Source organism: Pleurodeles waltl, chromosome 4_1, assembly GCF_031143425.1.
Source record: "Pleurodeles waltl isolate 20211129_DDA chromosome 4_1, aPleWal1.hap1.20221129, whole genome shotgun sequence".
NCBI classification, from domain to species: domain Eukaryota; kingdom Metazoa; phylum Chordata; class Amphibia; order Caudata; family Salamandridae; genus Pleurodeles; species Pleurodeles waltl.
In genome coordinates this window covers 229,162,957-229,185,356 of record NC_090442.1, presented here as the reverse complement: position 1 = coordinate 229,185,356, position 22,400 = coordinate 229,162,957, and the positions used below count along the sequence as shown (strand labels likewise).

The window sequence follows — 22,400 nt, the reverse complement described above, 5'->3', positions numbered from 1 at the left end:
TTCTTGTTTTTGCTTAAAATGTATTATGCGGGCCTGTATTTTGGACCATGGTTTAGCATCTATTCCCACCACTCCATCTAAGCTTGTTTGTATATTGGTGGGAATAACTCGCTTTAATACATTATAAAACAAAATTGCATTTGCTCCTGTGTTTTCCCAGTTGCATCCTACCTCCTGCACCCATCGTTCATTTGTTCTGCAATATCCTCAGTTTGCTTTATACTTTCTGCCATAAGGGCTCCAATGTCTGGTCTATCTGGATACATCCGTCGAAGTGCATCCCAAACATGTTGGCAGACATTGTTAAAAGATGACCCGTCAAACTGTGTATTTATCAATGTCACTTGAGGGAACCCTGCCCTAACAAAAAATGTTCTTCGTCTCCCACTAATGAGCTGAGCAAGTTTTTGACATCGCCAAAGGTAAGGTTGACCCCGGCAGTGTTTTTTTTTTTTTCTCAAAGAATCCTATCCATTTCCCCCCATCTTCAAACAGAGGGGGCAGTGCACTTTAAATTCTTTGTCCATTTGAGGCCATGGCACGTATGTTGGCACCTGCCCTCCCTTAAAAATAAGGGGCAACTGAGTTATTGGTCGAGGGCTTCCTGACATGGGGCTTAACTTGTGATCTGGTCTAGTACCGCGTGTCACTTTTGTTGATTTGTCTAAAGCATACTGCTCCCAGACTGCAAGGCATTCTTGCACGTAGGGGTAGTTCCAATCTGGGTCACCTCGTCCCTGCTGTATGCAATCTGCTGCAGTTGCTAAAGCAAGGGGTTGAAAAGACCCTTGTCGGGGCCATGGCTGCCTTCCTTCTCTTTTGGTCCACCTTGCCAATTCATCTTAGAAAGGGTAACAATAATAGCTACTCTCCCGTTGCTCTATTATCTCTACAGGTGTCAATTCTGACCTTGTTTTTAGTATTGACCCTCTTTTCAGATCTGTGGCACCTCTCGCTGTCATTACTACTCTTGTGTCGGGCGTCGGTGAAAATTGTATAACCTTCTGTTAACCCCTCGTTCGTGTGCACTCCTATTAAACCCATTGTCCCAATCTTCATCTTCTGCCCCTGTTACGACCTGAGAGCCATCCGTGGGCTCCTCATATTGTGGCATCTCTACATCTCTCTCCCATTCTTCTTCCTCTTCTATTCATTCCTCTGCTGCCTCTGTGTGTCTGCAGATGTGTCTCCAAGTCTAAGAATGACATGTCCTGTAGTCATTGTCCCCAGAGGGGGTGCAAGGCTCCTAGATTGCTCTGCTGGTCTCACTGTGCGTTGCAACTCACTGATTAGCCTGTCACTCCCATTCTGTTCAGGGTCAGCCCGAGGAGCTGATAGGGCAGGAGCAGGGGTCGCCTCAGCTCCCTGCGCCTCTAACCTCTCCTCCTTAGGCTCAATCTGAACTGGATCCTGGTACCCTGTAGCTGGCAGGATAGGGTAAAGACCATGAGGTGGGGGCTCCTCTAGAGACTCTCCTGGGGGTTCTGTTTGTGCCACTACCTCTTTGGGCGTGGTTGACTTTACCTTTCTTTTCATGACCAAATACCCGCCATAGTGAAAGAATCATTTTTTCTTTTCTGGTTTTTCTTTTTCTTATACGTTGAGTGAATGTGAGTCAATGTGTGTTCAGCTATGTTGTCATCAAATGTCCCTTCCTTTGGCCATGGTTGAGCGTGATCCTCAGTGCCTTTGTGCCACTGCTTACAATATTTTAGTATTCTTTTCTTATCTGAAGGGAACGTTTTTATCATATGGTCCAGAGAGGTATCCATGGTCCCCACAGGACGGGTGTTTCCTATGCACACCTCTTGCAGTCTGACTGCTGCATTGTATATCTCTTTTCAGCTCTTGTCTCTCTTAATGTGTATTTACCTTTACCTTTACCACTGTTACTGACCTATAGCAGAGTGATGTGCAGGGACAGTCTTACTCTGTTACCTGACTTTACATATATTGTTGTGAGACCAAATTGGTGAACGTCAGCCATACTTATTGCCAATCTGTGTAACACCTCTTCTATGGTGATGTATGGGGCAGGTGAATTTATGGGGTGGTCTGAGTGGATTAGTACCGGACGCAATGCGTGTTACAGCGTTATCATGTATGTAGATAACTACTTGTGGTGCTCGGGGATTTGAGGAGCCATTCATTGTTTAGGGTTGTGAAATTAAGAATATCTGTGAGAAATGCATCAAGAAGAGCCTCTAATACAAGGGGTGATTGTGTTATTATTTCAAACCGCGGCGTGTTGCATGGGGGGGGTTGCCTGTGAGCCCATTTAAATACTAATTTTAACTAAATGGTATCTGTATCGGTTTCCTGCCACAGAGAATCTTCAACCTCACTCATAGGGATTTATTATTAATCTTCACTTACTTTGGGATTGTTTATTTTGCCCCCCTGTGCTTTTATCTACACTAATTATTCCCCACTTACGGGACACTTGAGGGGTGTCTATTGGGATGTCAAAAATATGGCAGAGATCTCGCACCCTCTCCTCCTCACTTGCATCTGACTGCGTGACAACTGGTGGGTACACCTGCCTTTTCTCTATAACTTGGCCCTTCTGATTATAAAACACTGTACTATTTTTGTCCTTCTTACTCATTACTCATAAAATGCATTAGCTTGTTACTGTTGCACTTTTCAGGTTTGCAACCAAGGGTCTGACCGTGCTCAGGGCAAAGTCAGCTGACACCAGCCATCAGGTTGGTCCTTACCTAAGCATCAGACTCCCCACTGATCTCAGCCTTGGTCGCTCTCCCTCAAAGATGCCTTCCAGATGTGTTAAATCTGGGAATTTGGTGAACCGGGCGGCTGACTCATTCAGAGCAAGGTCTGCCGGCGCCGGTAAAGTGACAGTCTCTTACCATGTCAGACTTCCCACTTGTTACTCACTCCACCTCACTACTTCTACTCTGACCCTCCGGATCTAACCAGGATACCTGGTAGGCATTCCCAAATGAATGTCTCTTCCAGGGGCTGCCCCCGCGTAATGCACTGCTTTCCGTCGCACTAGCTAGTCTTCCGGTTTAACCGGGGAAATCACAATCCATTTGTACCATACAAACAAAACATTGCATTTAACCTCCCTAGCCGGTCTGACCGGGAAATCACAGTTCATTCTTAGCATAGCAAAATAACATTGCATTTAAATCCCACATAAATCATTTATGCATTTCCTCATATTAGAGTTGCCAAAAAGAATCATGCAATTTAAAATATAAGGTACAAAGCCCAACCTCTCTTCACCCTTTGGGACAGCAACATCTGGAATCCCCAACTGCCTGTTTGAATAGGCAGGTGTAGGCTAACCTGTTTTTTTTTTTTTTCGCGCGCAGTGTTCTATTCAAGTAGTGCAGGCGGTACCTCCTTCAGCCGCAGTCAGGGAAAGATAAGATAGCTACTGGCTGGCTACACCAGATGTCGTAGGGTCAGGAAATGAAAGTACGACACAACTGTTTGGCAAATAATATAAGCATTTATGAATAATGGCCTGGAGGGCAGCACAGCTGTGACTGATACCGCACTCAACTTTCAGTACAAATAGCTTCTTTTATATGTTCACGATACCTTGAATGCATCTTATCACTTGTCATGCATTTTAATTTAAGCGCTTGCTTGGTACATTGTTATCTCTACGTTAGCACAAAGCCACATTTCTCCTTGGGAAAGCATCTAATTACGCATTTACAGAAAAGCGAAGGTTACACATCGGTCATGGACACATTTGTTAATAAACCACAGTGCCTTTTGAAATCATGTTCTGAAGCCTATCCGTACATCCTTCCTCAGCTAACTCCAAGCTTGGAAACATTTTTGTCTGTCCTCCCTTGCACAGCTGCTGGCCTTCAAGCATCAAAGTTTATCGTGTTCCCTTTCCAAAACCACCATGGTGTACCCTTTCCGTTGTGAACGTGGATCGGAATGTAAGCCCTCTCTGTGCATGCATTATCAAGTTATGGCTCAAGCTTTCTATGGCCTTCTACTTCCAGATGCATTATAAATAAATGTTTCTGCTTGTCCCTGTCCTTGTCTCCCTGCATCCTATCCTGGGCTCTCTATTTGGACATCATGAACCTTCTGGGCCTGTATTATTTTCTGATCATGTACGTTTCTGCTCATTTTTCTCCTAATTCACGCATTCGCAAAAGTGGGCCTTCTCCTTTTTCCATATTTTCTGTAACAGACAACAGACCACTGGTCTCCAGTCAGGAGTTTGCACAATATCTAAAGTCAAAATGCATTCAACACTTGAAAACCACCCCAGATGACCCCAGGCAAATGGAGAAGCAGAAAGCTTCATTAGGACTGCCAACAAAGTGATTTGCATTGCCCTGGCAGATGGTCCAAATCTGGAGTGTGCACTAAATGCCTTCTTGCAGGAGTACCGACTTACCCCTCACATAACCACAGGTTTGGCTCCAAATGAACTGTGCATAAACTGCCAGCTGGCTGATACTATACCCAAGGTAAATGCACCCTCTGCTATCCACCACAAAGTCAGACGCCTTGAGCTGATGGAAAATGAAGAATGACCTAGTATCCTCCACACACCGAGCGTGCTACCATCCGTTGAGGGTTGGTGACGATGTGTTAGTCTGAGATCAACACTCAGGGAGGAAGTTCCACTTACTGTTTGACCTCAGCCCTTGGAAAATCTCCAGCATGAGTCACCATGATTACCGCTGTCCAGGGTCTGGAAACTGTCATGTGGAACATTGCATTTTTTAAGGACTACCAGCCTCCCCTCTGGAACTCGGGTGAGGATCTTTCTATACCCTGGGAGGGGGGGCTCTGAACCAGACATTGACAGCCTAAGAGGGGTGACGCAGGCCGATGCAACTTTGCCTGAGACTCCACAAAGATCATGAGGGAATGGAAAAAGGACTGTGGTCAAGTCAGGCAATCCGAGCCCTGACTCCGGAAGAAGAGAGCCCATGGCACCTCGAGGGTCCCAACCAATGTAGAGGGAGTTCAAGATACTGCCTTCAGTCACATCCAGCTGTCTCCACAAGGCTAACGGACTTCGTTCTGTAATGAGTCTACGCTAGTGACAGTCGCACAGGAGTCATGGCCGAAAGTTTTTTTTTTTTTTGTTTTTGTTTTTTTTTTCTTTTTCTATTTCTGTTTTTCTCTTTCATTTTTTTTTTCCTCCTAAATCTCTACCATCAAGTAGCCTCCCGGCTTGACGAGCAACAGAGCCCCTTGCTTGAGAACTGAAGCCAAAGTATCAGCAAAGCGCGGGAAAATGCGCTGCGGAGGAGCAGAGCAAACCAAGAAAGTCTGTTCAGCTATACACATTGAAAAGGGACTGTTCATTCATTGAACAACCCGTCGAGAAAATTGATTTTACATAGAAATGTTTTTACGTAATATAAAGCGATACATCAATTAATAGGGACTCTCCTGGAGTTCAAACACGGCAAAAGAGGCGACCGTTTTAAAATGAGTTACTGCCTGCTCTCTAGTTGACAATGTATTGAGTTCAAAAGATCAAAGGCAAGCAGCCTGTAGCAGCGTCTGCAGCTATAGTCTCACACAAAAATGCATTTTTTTGTTTTACAAGACTTTCTACAAGCAGAGCAAAATTCTCCCAAAGAGTGAAATGATTTTAAAATTAAAAGCATTCTTATTAAAAAAAAAAAAAAAAAAAAAGAAAAAAAAAACAGGCAACAGAAATACTATTACACTATGGCTTCTGGCTGTGTGAAGTTGGTCACAAGAGTGCTCTCTACGAGAAGAGGCAGCTGCTACTCGCTAGGTGTCACAGAAAAATATGAAGTGAGCAGCGTGTGGCGAGCTATAAGGCCTTGACCAAAAAAAAAAAATAGACAAAGACAAAAATAGAAAAAAACATAAATGAAAGACATTGACTCACGAGCCCTGCCCCTGACGTGCAGTACTTTGCAGGCAAACATGTACGTGTGCAGAGGCAAAATGCTGTTGCTCACAGTGAGAAGATCAATGGCTAAAGTAGGTCCCAGGCTATATGGTATGGTGGATCAATGAAAAGGGTGAATGACAGCTGAGCCCGCCAACAGTGGAAAAACACTGACTGAAAGTCCATGTGTATGTACATACTGGTAAATTTTATTTGTTTTTTCCTGAAAACCTAAACCTCTCAGACCAGCTAAAGTTGTCTCTAGGCCTCACCTAAAAAAAGACTGCACCTAACTAATTATGAAACATCATCTCTGTAACAACGACCAATACTCGCTACGTGAAGCAGTTAACTGAAATCCATAACGTAGTTTAAACCTATTGACCAATGGCAAAACCAGGTCCACCACTTATAAATGCTGCATGGAAGTAATAAACATGTCTTTAACATGCTTGAAAAATAGTTTTGGAAGCATCTCTCATAATTCCTAATTTCCTCGGTTGACACTCTCCTATAATAGTGTGACATAGCAAAGAAGATCATGGTTTAACACTTTGTTTCAGGCAAATTGACGTCAGATGGTTGGATATTGACCATCAATGCGGGCTTGGCTCTGGAGGTGGTATAGGATTGGCAGTGCTGTTAAATCTGAATGGGTTGCTGCTTCTACTCCCACTTAACGCAGGTATTTACTTGGGAGTTATACTTTGGAGGTGGTAACACTAAGCCTACTTGTAGGAAGCTGGCCTGGTGTGTGGTGGAGACCTATGGTGTTATCACCCTATAACAGGTCCAGGTATCCCCTATTAGTGAAATGTAGGCAGTGTCTAGGAAGCCAGAGCTCCCTAGAGGTAGCTGTGGATGAGCAGCTAAGACTTATCTAGGAGACCTGCAAAGCTTCTGCAATAAGAGGAGTTCCAGAAGTAATGCAAGTGATGTCTCACATCAGTGGTCGTGATGCAGTTGGTCGGTAGTGCTGAAAAACCACCAACAAGCATTGGCAAATGCAAGAGTTGGAGAAGGTTTTGCAAGGCTAAGGAGGGTCAGCAAGGTCCAGGGGACTCCACCCAAGGAGGGGAGTCCGGGATGACCCTCAGCAGCTGGGAGAGCCACAAGAGGAGGAAGCAGCCCCCGAAGGCAACCCACTGGCAGCGGGCACAGGCGTCACAGTGAGGCCCACTGAGACTGCTTTGCTGGAAGGATTGCTGGGGGCCAGGACTACAAGGAGCCTGGAAATCCCTTGGAGGAGGAGCAATCAAGCCTTGGTAGCTAAAATAGTCAGGTTGCATAGAGATACTGACCTGCAAGGAGAGGCAAGGGCTTACCATCTCCCAAATTGGACAACTGTTATAGAGGACCAATCCAGACTACCACCTGTGATGCAGGAGCCACGCAGCCGGACGTTGTTGCAGTTGGTGCCTGCAGATGCAGGGGAGTGACTCCTTCACTCCAAGGGAGATTCCTTATTACTACCTGTGCAGGCTGAAGGCATGTCACCCTCAGAAGATGCACAGCAGGGGAAATGCTACAGTTGCTGGTAAGTCGGAGAAACAATGTTGCAGAGGAGTTGTTGCTGGAATTGCAGATTGTCGGTTCCTGGAGAGTCCAGTTACAGTCCCAGTGGCCAGAAGATGAAGTAAGTGATGCAGCAGAGGCCTGCTGGAATCGTGCACGTCGAATCTGAGGGCTCCTCAAAGAGGGAGACTTTAAATTGCCCAGGAAGGGGGATTGGTCACTTATCACAGCTCCCTCCTGTACCCTGGTCACTCGGATGCCCCAAGGGCCTCTCCCCACCTTGGATTCAAGATGGCAGAAACAAGGGGCCACCTGGAGGATCTATGGGTACCACGCATGGCGTGGTGATGGACACTGAAGCAGTCACTCCCCTTTCCATTGTCCATATTCATGCCAGAGCAGGGACTGGGTGTTCCTGGGCTGGTGCAAACCGGTTTATGCAAGGGGGGCTCCAAATGTGCCCTTCAAAACATACCGGTGGCTTGGGGAGGCTACCCCTCCCAAGCGATGTAACACCTATTTCCAAGGGAAAGGGTGTTGCCTTCCTCTCCCACAGGAAATCCTTTGTTCTGCCATCCTCTGCCTGAGCTGGTCAAGCAGCAGGAGGGCAGAAACCTGTCTGAGGGGTGGCAGCAGCACGGGCTGCCCAGAAATTCCCAGAAGACTAGTAGGAGCAATGCTGGGGGTCCTCTAAGGAGCCTTCAGAGTGCATGGAATCATACAACCAATACTGGCAACAGTATTGGGGTATGATTCTGACATTTTTGATACCAAACATGCCCAGGTTTGGAGTTACCATTATGTAGCTGGACACAGTGACCTAAAATGGCTTCCCCACACTTACAAAGTCCAGTGTAATGGAGCTGGAGTTTGTAGGAGCACCTCTGCTCATGCAGGGGTGCCCTCACACACAGGTACCTGCACCCTGCCCTCTGGACTAGGAGGGCCTACCATAAGGGTGGCTTACAGTGACCTGGTGCAGTGACCTGTAGTGAAAGGGTGCATGCACCTGTTCACTCTGGCTTCAATGGCAGACCTGCAGATACATTTTGCATGGGTTCCCATGGGTGACACAATACATACTGTAGCCCATGGGGAACCCCTGGTACCCCAATGCCCTGGGTGCCTAAGTGCCATATAGTAGGGACGTATATGGGGACACCAGTATGCCAATTGTGGGGTTTGCTGTGTCCTAGACAACCAAATTTAGAGGGAGAGAGCAGAATCACTGGGGTCCTGGTTAGTAGGATCCCAGTGAACAGTCAAAACACACTGACAGGCAAAAAGAGGGGGTAACCATGTCAAAAATAGGGTACTTTCCTACATTACTTTCCAACAAACTACCAGTAGCCAAAGGTGTGATAGTCACATCGAAACCCTTGGTACATTGGGAGTAGAGGCCAACTAGCATAGCCTCTTACGACAATAGTAAGTGCCCCCAAGCATTATATTCTTAGTGTGCTCGGGTAGAAGCAGAGCAGGTATTTTCCTTCACCAGATTCAATGTTTGCCCTACTTGTTACACCCACCACTAAGCGCTCCACTGGAAATGGAAGGTGTGCATGATCTGCATGTACTATTACACTTCATACAGTTGTAAGGAGTAGATCTAAGGTATAGATATTATTAGCCTCATTAAGGTAGGAGGTTATCTGATAGAGACTTCTAGTTGCAGAATCCTCACCTTAGTATTTCCCCAGGCGCCGACTGAATCCAGATATTTTTCTTCGCGCAGTGCCTATGCATGCTGTCAGGTGGCCTCAGTTGACTTTGCATGCGTCATTGGTGGTGTGGTCACTGTGATGACGACATTGTCGTATATAGGCACCACCTCGGCATGCTGACATCAGTTCTTTTCTTTCCACCCCTGCCTATGGACAGATCTGAGAGAGGAGCTATCCCTAATAATTTTTTGACTAACAGACACTTTTGTCAATTAATTTTTGAGTTCCAGATGTGTTGAAGAATGTCCCTGAAGACCGGTTTTAATCCCTGTGACTCCTGTCACCAAATGATGTTGGTGACGGATCTGCATCTTGCCTTCCTTTGGTGTCTGGAGCATGACCCCTACTGTAAGTCATGCTCGGAGTGTCAGGCCATGAACCCGAAAGCTTTGAGGGAGCGGTCCCTAAAGCTCATGGTGGCCCACCGCTCAACTCTGCATTGCTCCTAATCTAATTCAAAAGGAAGATCACAAGGCCCCTCAGTCACCACCAATCCTCCAAGTGCAAACGTTCTTAGACTTCGCCCTGTTGCTCGAATGATGCGACGCAGAAAGAGCATCAATGCTCTAGGTCTCCATCCTCAGAGCCTGTGTCTGGGTTGGCTCTGCACCTCCCTAACATTCTGGTAGCTGGGCCCCCCCTTCCAAATTGAGTTTTGAGGCCATGCTCATCTTTGGGCAGACCAACTTGTCCTCTGCATCTTCGGCCCCAGGTGAGTCAGTGAGGGCCCCCTCAGGTTCTGCGCTAATGCCTTTGGCCTTGGCTCCGGGGGCACCCCTCTGGATCTGCTCTTTGATCGCCCCAACATTGGTCATACCAACACCACCTACCACCGCCAGGACATGCATTGCCGCTCCTGACGTCAGTTTGGCCCGCAATCAGGGTTGATGCTGTACTTATCCCTGACAAGCCGCACTGGTGTCGCTCAACACCAATTCAGTTTTCCATGGGCTCTCCTGGGCCCAGGGTAGGTCCTGACCCTTCTTTCTATGGGTATGGGTATGGGTATGGGTATGGGTATGGGTATGGAGATGGGGATAGTGTAGAGGGGTTGCTGGACCCTTTAGAATACCAGCATTACCTGGACATGGACTGGGTTCAGCATTTAGGCAATGCTAGCGGACTGGACACCTCTCCTGACGCTGGCATGCTTTCTCCCCCTTCCGTGGCTACCGAGGGGGGAGCTTCATACTCCATGGGTGTAAGGGCTGCTGAGGTTTTGGACCTCAAGCTTCCTTCTGTGGAGGTCGGGACTAACCTCCTGACCGAGGTGCTTCAGTTTGGGACTTGCAGTTCAGAACCTCCTCCTACCCTTTTAATGAAGTCTTTACGGATGTCCTACTGGGTACCTGGTCCAAACCCAGCTCAGGGGCTCCTGTGAATAGGGCAGTTGCCTGGCCCCATCGGCCTACTCTGACAGACGCAAAATTCCTAACGCCATCCTACACCTGCAAGACTTGTGATCCAGGCTTCTTTTTCTTCTGGCACATTACCTTCTGTGCCACCGGGTAGGGAATCAAAAGGACTGGATAACTCTGTAGGAAGCTGGCTCTGTATATACTATATCAACATGAGTTATAGTGTGAAGAGTCCAGGGATTCCCCAAGAGGCTTGACAGAGCATTAGTATTATCTATTACTGCCTCTATTTGTGGTAGTGTGGCCAATCAGTTAAGTTTCAGAGGGTAGTGTTAAGCATTAGTTATACACAAGCAATAAGTGAAAACACACACCCAATGACTGAACTCCAGACAGATAGGTTTTTATATAGAAAAATATTATTTTGTTTATTTTTAGAACCACAAGATTCATTTAGCAGGTAAGTACATTAAATGAAAGGTACTGTGCGTAGTAATAATTGAGATTTTGAATAGATTCAATATTGTACACAGTTCTCATTAAAATGGCAAAAAGCTATTTTAAAAGTGGACACTGCAATTTTCAACAGTTCCTGGGGGAGGTAACTACAATCCAGTTTCAGAGGTAATTACCACACTTACGGGTTTAGTCTCTGGGGCATAGGTAGCCCACTGTTGTGGGTTCAAGGCATCCCCAAACACGTAGCAACACAGGGCCGGTCAGGTTCAGAGGTCAAACAGGAGCCAAAATCACGTGGGCTATTAGGGAGACGGGGGGTACTCTGGTTCCAGTCTGCTTGCAGGTAAATACCCATGGTCTCAGAGGGCATACCAGAGGGGTTTGAAGAGTACTGGAGGAGCCCCAAGTATGCACAAAAACCACACCCTCAGTGACACGGGGGTGGCCGGGTGCAGTGTGCAAACGGCGTCTGGAACTCTATGGAGGGTTCCGGGGGCCACTTAGGTGCTACAGGTGAGGGCACAGGAGGGCCTCTCAGGCAAGCCACTATCTGGGCAAGGGTGAGGGCCACCTGCTGGTCATTGCTGCACCGGTGGTCAGTTTCTCAGGGGCCTGGGGGCTGTGGGTGCAGTGCCACTCCACGCATCGGATATCTTCGTCCCAGGCAGTCACAGTCAGGGGGGGGTCCTCGGGATTTCCTCTGCAGTCGCCAGGGTGCAGAGGTCATCCCAGGGTGGACATGTCATCTGAGTTGCCTGGGGAGGTGGGGGGACCAGAGTAGTGGGGACTCACCCTTCTGGAGTGAGGTGGGAGTCCCTTTAAAGATGGTTGTCTTTTCTTCTGGGTGGGCAGAGCTGCTGCCCATGGGAGTTCTTGGTCCTCGGTGATGCAGGCAGTCCCCTGGAGGCTTTTCAGGGGTCGCTGGTCATGTAGAACACATCTCTTTTTGGTTGCAGGGTCTTTGAAGGAGGAGATAGGCCAGTAGGGCTTGGGGCCAAGTCAGTTGTCGTCTCCTTCTCTTCTCTGCAGGGTTTTTAGCTCAGCAGTCATTCTTCTGGTTTTTCTCACTATCCCTCCAGACTTGCCACCAAAAGTGGGGTCTAGTCCGGAAGACTGGCAACACCACTAGCTGGAATGTCCTGGGGCATTGTAACACAAGGCTTCAGCCTTTTTGGCTCACCACCAGGTGTTAGTTCCTGCAGGGGGGAGGTGTGAAGCACCTCCACCCAGGACAGGCTTTGTTTCTGAACACAGAGTGCACAAAGGCACTCGCCCCATGTGGTCAAACTCGTCGCTGTGGCAGGCTGGCACAGACCGGTCAGTCTTGCTCTAGCAGTTGGGCTAACATACAGGAGGCATCTCTAAGATGCCCTGTGTGCATTTTTCAACAAATCCCACACTGGCATCAGTGTGGGTTTATTGTGCTGAGAAGATTGATACCAAACTTCCCTGTTATTCAGTGTAGCCATTATGGTGTTATGGAGTTCGTAATGACTAACTCCCAGACCATATACTGAGTAGGGCTACACTGTACTTACAATGTCTAAGAATGGACTTGGAAACTGTAGGGGAATAGTGCTCATGCAGCTATACCCTCACCTGTGGTATAGTGCACCCTGCCTTAGGGCTGTAAGGCTTGCTAGTGGGGTGACTTGCCTATGCCACAGGCAGTGGGTTGTGGGCATGGCACTCTGAGGGGAGTGCCATGTCTACTTTGACTTTTCTCCCGACCAGCACACACAAGCTGCCAGGCAGTATGCATGTGCTGAGTGAGGGGTCTCTGAGGCTGGCATAATACATGTTGCAGCCCTTAGGGACCTTCCCTGGCCACAGTGCCCTTGGTACCAGGTATACCTTTTACAAGGGACTTATCTGCGTGCTAGAGCTGTGCCAATTGTGGAAACAAAGGTACTGTTTTAGGGAAAGTGCTGGGGCCTGGTTAACAGGGTCCCAGCACACTTCCAATCAAAGCCGGCATCAACACTAGGCAAAAAGTGGGGGTTTGACCATGCCAACAGTGGCATTTTTATAAAAACTCTGAGAAGAAAATGTTTTCTTCCACCAGTCTAGCCCTGTGGTCCTTGAACAGTGCATTCCTTTTGGGCAGATACTTGCATAATCTCTGGGATACGGTCTTGCATGTGCTCTTAGATCAAGGACCCAGCACTCCACCCCTGCCCCCTCCTGCAAAGCGACCCGGGCATGCTTCACAGCCTCTGTGTGGCGCAGGATCCCACGTGCTCTTGGATCAAGGACCCAGCACTCCACCCCTGCTCCCTCCTGCAAAGCCCTCCTAGTCCATTGGGCGCAGGATCCCACGTGCTCTTGGATCAAGGACCCAGCACTCCACCCCTGCCCCTTCCTGCAAAGCCCTCCTAGTCCATTGGAACATCCTGGACCAGTTGGCAGAAGGATCTGCCATCAACTGCCCCACTGGGAATCCATCACTACTGACAGGTGTTGCAAACTGTCCAAAGGGGCTACTCCCTCCCCTTTGAGACTTCCTCTCTGACCATGACACAATCATACGATAATTTGTCAGAGGATCATTTGGAACTTCTCTGCAAGGGGAGTCACAGCTCTTGGCCAAGGGAGCCATAGAGAGGGTCCCTGTGTCAGAAGTAGGTTGTGGTTGTTATTCCCACTAATTTATGATGTCCAAAAAGGACAAGGGCCTTCACCCTATCTTAGATCTCCGGTCCTCATTCTCTTTCTCAAGGAGAAAATGCAAACTCTGGCTCCGGTCCTGGCTGCCCTGGAGACTGGATGGTATCATTGGACTTGCAGGATGCCTATTTCCACATTCCTGTCCTGCCGGCCCACAGATGTTGCAATTCATGGTAGGTCACGAGCACTTTCAGGTCACTGTGCTCCCCCTCTGCCTTACCAGTGCCCCTTGGGTGTTCACGAAAGTGATGGTAGTGGTTGCAGCTCATCTACGCAGGTTAGGGGTTTCAGTCTTACTCTACCTTGACGACTGGCTGTTGAAGGCGAACTCATCCCAGGCTGACGTCTCCCACCTCCAGATTACAGCGAATTTCCTGCATTTGCTGGGGTTCACTATAAACATGCCAAAGCCACACCTGACTCTCTCTCAGATGCTCCCTTTCATCAGAGCTGCTCTGGAAACAGTGAAGTTTCAGGCTTATCCTCCTGAAAAGTGAGTACAGGATAATCTGGCTATGATTCCGATGTTTTAGCATCTATCCTGGATTTAGGTGAGAGTGCCTCTGAGGGTGCTGGGCCTCATGGCCTCCTGCATCCTGCTGGTCTAACATGCCAGATGGCATATGTGGCCTCTGCAGTGGAACCTGAAGTTTCAGGGGCACAGCCCCAGGGGAATCTTTCCGACATGGTCCATATCTCGGAGGGAACTGCACAAGATCTGCAGTGGTGACTGTCAAATCCAGATTGGGTCACTGACAGATGCCACTCCTGGGATGGGGTGGTCACATGGGAGAGGCGAAGAGCAGAGGCCTCTGCTCTCCAGTGGAGTCCGGCTCCACATTAACCTTTTGGAGCTCCAGGCAATCTGACTTGCATTGAAAACATTCCATCCCTCTGTCAAAGGGAAAGTTGTGCAGGTGTTCACTGACAACACCACCTCTATGTGGTACTGCAACAAGCAGGGCAGAGTCGGTCGTGGAACCTCTGTCAAGAGGCTCATTGCCTCTGGACATGACTGGAACGCCAGGGCATTTCCCTCGTGGTTCAACATCTGGGGGCTCTTTGAACGCCAGAGCAGACAAACTCCTCTGTCGATGCATAGTTGATAACGAATTTCTTCTCCATCCGGAGGTGGCTCAAGGTCTTTCTTTAGTGCGGAGAGCCTTGGTTAGATCTATTCGCCTCTGCAGAGAACAAGCAATGTCATCTGTTTTGCGCGTTGGAGTTTCCAAGGCGGCACTCACTCGACACTTCATCTCAAATGGATCTCAGGCCTCCTTTACATCTTCCTGCCAAAACCACTTCAGCCCAGAGTTCTGAAGATCAGACACGACCAGGCCAAAGTAATCCTGGTGGCTCTGGACAGGGCTCAAAGTGTTTGGTATCTCGAGCTATTGAGCATGCTCATCAATCCTCCAATCAGACTGCCCATTCAAGAGGGTTTTCTGTCACAGCACCAGGGGACAGTCCTTCACCCAAACCTGTCCGGCCTCTACCTCCTTGGATGGAGATTGAGCGTGGCAGTTAACAGCTTTCGACATTCCGCCCAAAGTCTGTTATCTTGGCAGCCAGGCGTCCCTCCACCAAAATTGAATAAGCCTTTCGTTGGGACAAATTTGTGGCATTGTATATCAACAAATCTGTTGATCCCCTTTCTGCACCTCTCGGAGGTCCTCCTCTTCTAAATTCTCTTACTCAGCAGGGCTCTGCTCTGGGAACCCTCAAGGGTTATTTGTATGTCATCTCTGCCTTTTTATGGCTGCAAGACGAACCTTCGTTGTTCAAATCTCCCATTGTTGTGAGGTTTCTTAAAGGACTCATCCACATGTTCCCTCCTTTCCTGTTCATAATACCCCTGTGGGTATTTGAACTTGGTCCTCACATATCTCATGTGGGCTAGTTTTGAGCCACTCCACAACTGTCTCCTGCAGCTCTTGACCCTTAAATGCCTTCTTGATTGCCACCCCCTCTGGTCAGTGAGTGAGCTCCAATCTCTTCATAGCCACTATTTGCCATCCAGCCTGACTGAGTCTTCGTACCAGGGCTTCCTTCCCAAAGTGGTGACACCTTTTTTTTGTAGGCCAATTAATCACCTTGCCTACTTTTTACGCACCCCAAATCCCACTCATGAGGAAGAGACTGCACCGCCTGGATCCAAAAAGAGCATTGGTGTTCTACCTCAATCGTACAAAGATTTCCAGGTGGGTGATCAGCTCTTTGTGGGTTATGTGGGTGGGAAGAAAGGAAGGGTGGTGCAGTAGAGGACCATCTTTCGATGAGTAGGCCTCTGCTTCAAGATGTGCTATGTTTTGGCGAAAAAACAACCCTCTGAGGGTTCGCATGCTCATTCCACTAGAGCAACTGCTGCTACCATAGCATTAGAACATGGAGTTCCAGTCCTGGACATCTGCCAGGCAGTGACGTTGGCATCAGTGCACACATTCACTAAACATTTCTGCCTGGATAGTCAGGTCTGCTGAGACAGCTACTTCGGCCATTCGTCCTGCAGGACTTTTTGGTGTGATCTTAGTTCGCAGCCCACCACCAGGAATGGTATTACTTGGATATCCATGGTAAGGCAAGGAGTCAGCTGCTAGAAGTCTCTATCAGATAAACAAGTTAGCTACTCCAGTAACCATATCTGTTAGACGGACCTGCCCATCCTCCCCACTCTGCAAACTGATTTCTAGGGACTTCCCTTTAAGGGCCCTTGTTTTGGCACACCATTCTTAGTGTTCTTCATGGCTCCGCACTACTAACCTAGAAAGTTGTGACAAGAAACTGACATCAGAGCATGAGGGTGGCGACTATATACGACTGCGACATCGTCATGGTGACCATGAGGCTAACACACGTGGAGTTGACTGACACCTGACATGTGCAGGGATACTTCTCGAAGAAAGATCTCCATGTACAGTCCGACACCTGGGGGAAATTCTAAGGTAAGGAATCTGCAACTAGAATGTCTCTACCAGATATATCATTACCGGAGGTAAGTAACTTGTTCATCACTTACTTAAATGCACAAACACAAGATTTTTTTCATCTTCATTATAGGCTTATCTGGAGGATCACATTACAAGTAATGCCATGGAATTGTACTGCTCAACTGTTGCTTGAGTTTTTCAAGAGGGAGTTTTGAGTGCCTAGTGGTTATACAGTACTCGCTCAGGTTTTGCTATGTTAAGAATAATGTATGTGTAAAAAAACAGTCCCGGTACACAAGTGACTAAAAGTGATTAGTTTGAATCCTGATTAAGTTGAGCTCTTACAAATGTTGAGTCCATGTCAGTTGAAACATTAATTTTTGTAGGATAGATATTACTTGTATTCTCTGATGTGTATTTACCGTAGGAAAGTTTGCCAATTCTTTGCTTTTCACTTTTCTCCTACACTGCAGCAACATTTTGTGGTTGCTCACTTCCTTCAAGTGTGACTAGTAATGGGAACATAATGAGAATTCGTTTTGCAAGTGACCAGGAGAACCACTACAGAGGATTCAAAGCCAGATTTAAATTCATACCTACAGGTAGGTTCAGAGTTCTCCTTGGGATTTCAGTTGTCAATGTAACTGTTTATGTGCACTTTAATGGTAGCCATTGCTGTAATACATATAACTGTGTAATGATGGTTAAAGGATGGAGCTCTGGGCCTTAGAATTGTTCATATATCTTATTTTCTCTCTGTGAAATATGTTACTAGTTTGTTACTGTGGACAAAACTCTAGAACAGTGGTTCACAACCTGTGGTCCCCAAAGCCTTCTCAGGGGGTCCGCGAGAGCCTAGATAATTACAAAATATTGACAAATTAGATCCCCAGCTTCCAGTACTGACTCAGGCGGGGGTCCCTGGATTCCAATGATGATTCAGTGGAGGTCCGTGGGTTCCATTAATGTTAATGTGGGGGTCCACAGAAATCAAAAGGTTGGGAACCACTGCTCTATAATGCTTTTTGACAAAATCCAAATCCGTCTAAACTTTCAGCTGGTCTAGTAATTAGTACGAACTTTAATTCTACTGTGTGAAAGTAGAGAACTCTCTGTTAAATTTATAAGTGTTGTTAAGAAATAATGTGTTAACACTCCACTAATTGACTAATGAGGGTTGATGGACGTAAAAGGGAGAGTCCTGAACTTATTGCTCAGCTAGGACCGTTGAGAAAACATGCTCAGCAAGACTTCCAGTTGTCAGTATTTGTAGATTTATTCAAATAATCTAATTACAGGCAGCAAAAGTAATTAGCATCAGACTAAAATCAAAATGATGCTGTATGCCATGTACCTTTTTTAATAGCCATAGCACATTTGGCAATCGGTTAAATTAATAGTAAATATTAGGCTAAAACACAGAAAGGACCACAACATTTAAGCTAAAAGCAGAGAATTATGAAAGCCAAAAAAGGGGAGCTGTCATCTCCAAAAAAGAATTTAGTGTTCTGTACAAAGAAAACAAACCAACATGATTTTATGTAGATTGATAGCACTAAAAATGTTACTTGCACAGCACCAACCACATTAATAACACATTTGCACATTTTTCCATTCGCTGCTAAACATATTCATTGTACAAAAGAAATCTTATGTTTTATTAAGGCAGAAACATGAGAAAACCATTGCCTCTGCATTTATAACTGTGGAGGTTTATCTCAGAGCCATACACTGTTGCAACCCACGTACGTTTCTTCCTGAGAAAGCCAGAGAAGTGCATTTGCAATGAAGGGCAGAGACCATGGTTTGCAGCTAATGTGCCATCATTTTATTAAAAAAATAAATAAATAAAAAAGTGAACAAACAAACATGCACTTTTTTCAGTGTGACAAGCACTCCTGTTAATTCGTAACAGTTATGCTAACTAAACCAAACCTATATTATGCACTATTTTCGAATAAAATATTTTACTTCTAAACTATATTGCTATTCTTCCCCTGCAACTTACACGCCCTAGCAGGACTTTCTACAGTATACATGAGCAGAAGGTTTTCAAGAAGATAATCTCATCTGCCTATGTAAATCCACCCAACCCACCCTCAACCACACACCAGGACACCTCAGGTCTAGCAGCTCCTGTCTAATAACCAGTCCCAAATACGTCACAAAGGTTTCTGGGACGTCTTGAGGGTCGGACTGAGACAGGAAATAGTTCCAGGCCCTAAAATAGTTGGCCTCAACTAGTGAATCCCCAAGCTGAAAAAGTGTCCAATGTTTTCAAATCGGGCAGTTTTGAACTTGTATAGACTGTATAGGTGTTTAGCAAGGTAGAGGACTGCATGCACTTGTGCTTGTTGCAGGTAATGTTTGTTGCAATGTTACAGAAATCAACAGTAAACACTGGCCTACTAGACCATAAAACATGCCCACAAATGGCCAAAAATCTAAGCCCAAACACTGACCTGCAGATCAACTTGTGAGAAATTCCCTAATTACCCAGGTCAATCCGACGACCACCCTGGAAGTCTTCTGTGTAATTCCTTCAGCTGTCTCCTGCTGGTCATTGTGAAGGAGCTATCTTTAAAAATACACACTAAGTTGAAGCTGTTAAAAGAAACCTTTCAGCCCCTTAGCAATTTAACTGGGGGTAGGGAGAGGAGGGGGGGTCACCTTCTCCTCCCTGGTTGTTTTTTGATCGAATGCCCTGGCCTTGCAATGCTCACACTTTAATTCACAACCTTAACAGTCTTAAACATGAGCCTCAGACTTCGAATCCTTGTTCCTGCTTAAGCTCGATTTGTTGTGTTTGCAAACCTTTTTATTCATGCACGGTTGAGTCGTATTGGTAACATTTTCCAAACCAAAAACAGTGTGTCATTATACACTGTTCTTTCACATATGAATTTATTGCAGACTTTCTTCATTTCATTTTAATATCTTTACTTTTCGAGGCTTTTATTGTGTCTTGCTAAGTGATTGTTTTATTGCATTGCAAGTCTTACTTTTTTCCCAGTGTGCGCCCACCGTCTTCAATGTCATTAATCTCTTGATTGTAGTTTTGTTCCATGCTTTCTGCTACACCCCTTGCTCATTTAAACTTTTATTGATGTGCAATAAAGACGTGGGAGCGATATAATTTACTTCCATGTAAATAATATATTCCTTTATTTTTTTTTGTTTCTAAAAATATTAAGGTCTAAAAATAATTTAACATTCAGAAAGGTATCTGACTATTGTTTAAACATTTAGTCTAGAAATGTTGGGGTATGGGGTTTCCTCAATAGTGTTTAAACCTTTTATTTTGCTAATTGTTTTTTATGTCGGGTGTAAGCGTACAGCCTCTTGTATACTTTTATTATACTTAACTCTGGGAGCTTAAAGCCCTTTCATTAGTTTGTTTGTGTCATTTAAAAATCCTTGCTGGCTAGTGGTCAGTCATGCCTCTTTGTCACTCTTTCTCTTTGGGAGCAGGAACTAACAAGTGTATAATTAGTCACATTTATCTGTTCTTTGGAGGACCTTTTTGTTTTCTTGGTTTCCTGATCCTGAGAGTCAGTGTGCTTACAATGCTGAGCTCAGGGGCACTGTACACGCTCCCTACTGCTTCGTCCATAGCGCTTAAATTGCACTCCTCACCATATTCTTATCTGTCCTGCCACCCAATCACCCTCCTCCTGTTAACTCCTGTGCCCCATGGCTGCTTGCCCTATACTCCCTTGTTGTCTTTGGCCTCGCAGCTTCGCTTTAATGGCGGTATGTTTCTTCCTTGTTTTCGGCATCTTGCTGTTACTTTGCGATGTCTGTGGGGGATCTTCTTTATTTTCAAACTCGACACAAATATATTGGAGAGCTTTTTGTTTTTTTTAAGGTTTATATAGTGTAAACGTGATACTAAGGTACTACAGCACTTTACGTGAGCGCTGGTTACATTACACAAGAACACATTACATTTTGGTAGCAAGGGGAGTTTGTGATTTCCTCAGGATCACAGGATGTTGAGCCGGTGCGGACACTCTAATTGTGTTCCCCAGTTCCAAAGTCAGAAGCTCTGGCCCATAAGCCACCCCCCCCTTGCCGCCCCCAAGGGTTTTTTGTCTGGTATGTGTTGGGGCAGTCTGGGAATAACTAGTTTTTTTCTAGAGTGCTTGATAATGCAGGTTCTGCCATTTCAGAGCGCTGCAAAGCAGGTGCATTCTTAAAATTGCTATAATTCGTTTGCATCAAGGGGTGCCACAGTGAGAGGAGCAGTGTATTATAGGGCACAAGTGGAGCATACTCCATCTCTTCCTCCTCTCAGAATTCACAGGTGTCATGGCTTTGCGTCTCCTCACAGCCTCTGACCTTCCAGATACCACTTCCGGAAGTGCTGTCTAAAACAGCACTCAAATAGCATTGCTTCCTGTTTGAAGAGGCACCACCTCGAATACCCCCAACAGTTGCTGTCCCAGACGCAGAGTGCTTTCCCATCACCCTCTGCACTCCTGTGTATAATGATCCCCTATCAGTCCAGTAATGTTTAACCTGCTGTCCTATCTTCCAACTCCAGGCTTCATTTAACCACTCCACTAAGTTCCCATGCATCATTTGACATAAACTCTATGCATTATTTCTGATTGCCATGGTTACCAAGTACATGGAAAATCAAGTTCAAGAAAATATCTTTCTGACCCTTTTCTGGCCCTTTTCTCACTCCTGCTTCTGCTGGTCCTCTCAGTGCTTCACCATGCCTACCTGTGTCTATAGGAATATACATGTTTGTTTATATGGGAACGCACCCCAAGGACTGCATCTCAAAGTGAATCCTGAACAGTAAAGACTCCCTGGCCAGGAGACGTTTTAAACGGAAGAACTGTTTCACAAACTGTGTCCACCAGGACGGGCCACTGTGTGTACTTATGTAACCCAAATGTGTCACTGACTGGAGTGTTTCTTTTTTTTTTTTTTTTTTTTTTTTTTAAATAAATATAACGCAACAAACAGGCAGGGTCCATGCCAGGCTTCCAGGGTAACTAAAGTGTAAGTTCCATATGAATTATTTTTACGTAATTTCTTATATACATACATTTGAATCCTTTTCATACCCCAAAAAATGCCAGTGAACCACCCCTGTAGGAGCCTCACTGGGCACCACTGGTTTAGGCAACAAAATTGATCATCCAAACCCAGGCTTCCGGCTCTACTCTGAGCGATCCAGATGACAAGGCGAAGATTTTATATTTTGAGTAGCCACCCTAATAGAGATAATTCTAACTTCATAACCATCAGCCAGTGCATAAATGTATGCACCTAAAAAGGCACCGTCAATGCCAGGCGATTCAGGTAGATGTATCTGCTCTAGAGAGTCCAGTCCTGAGCTGAGAACTGTCAAGAGACTAATAACCTAAGGCAGTTCTCTCAATTAATAGAGTACCAGCCTTTCTGTATTTTCAGTCAAAAAACTGACCCAAGGTAACATGGCTCAGCTCTGGACCCTATCCTTTCAGCCCATCTACCACTGAAACTCCTCAATCTGCACATATTTGAAGCCTCCTATTAAGATAAGCTGCTGCTTCTGTTATTCTATTTGTGTACAGTCAATGCTTTTAAAAGTTATGCTGATATTGCCAATGCAGAGTAATAATGCCTTTAAAAGTTTAACACACATAAATATATGGCTGCCCCCTTTCCTTGCTCCTAATTCTTTTGACTCCCTTGTTCTCTGGGTTAAATGTCACAAAGGTGTCTGTGTGGCTTGTTTGGTGCTATAAAAGTTTAGGTAAACACTAGAAAGGGTTGCATCTCTAGGGTATCACAGCCAGTCTGCAGGAATGAGGCAAAAACACTCCCTAGATGGCGGCCTTGTTGTGTCCTCTCTTCTGCAGCTACA

General features: G+C 46.1%; 1 protein-coding gene across 2 annotated transcripts in view; it reads left to right on the top strand.

Moving 5' to 3' along the window:
* Positions 1–22,400, top strand: part of OVCH1 (ovochymase 1) — a 1,177,845-nt gene that overhangs the window by 443,543 nt on the left and 711,902 nt on the right. For both annotated transcript variants that reach the window (XM_069228188.1, XM_069228187.1), the window contains exon 14: positions 17,008–17,136. In XM_069228188.1, the coding sequence (XP_069084289.1) occupies positions 17,008–17,136 (129 nt within the window). The remainder of the gene's footprint in view (positions 1–17,007; positions 17,137–22,400) is intronic.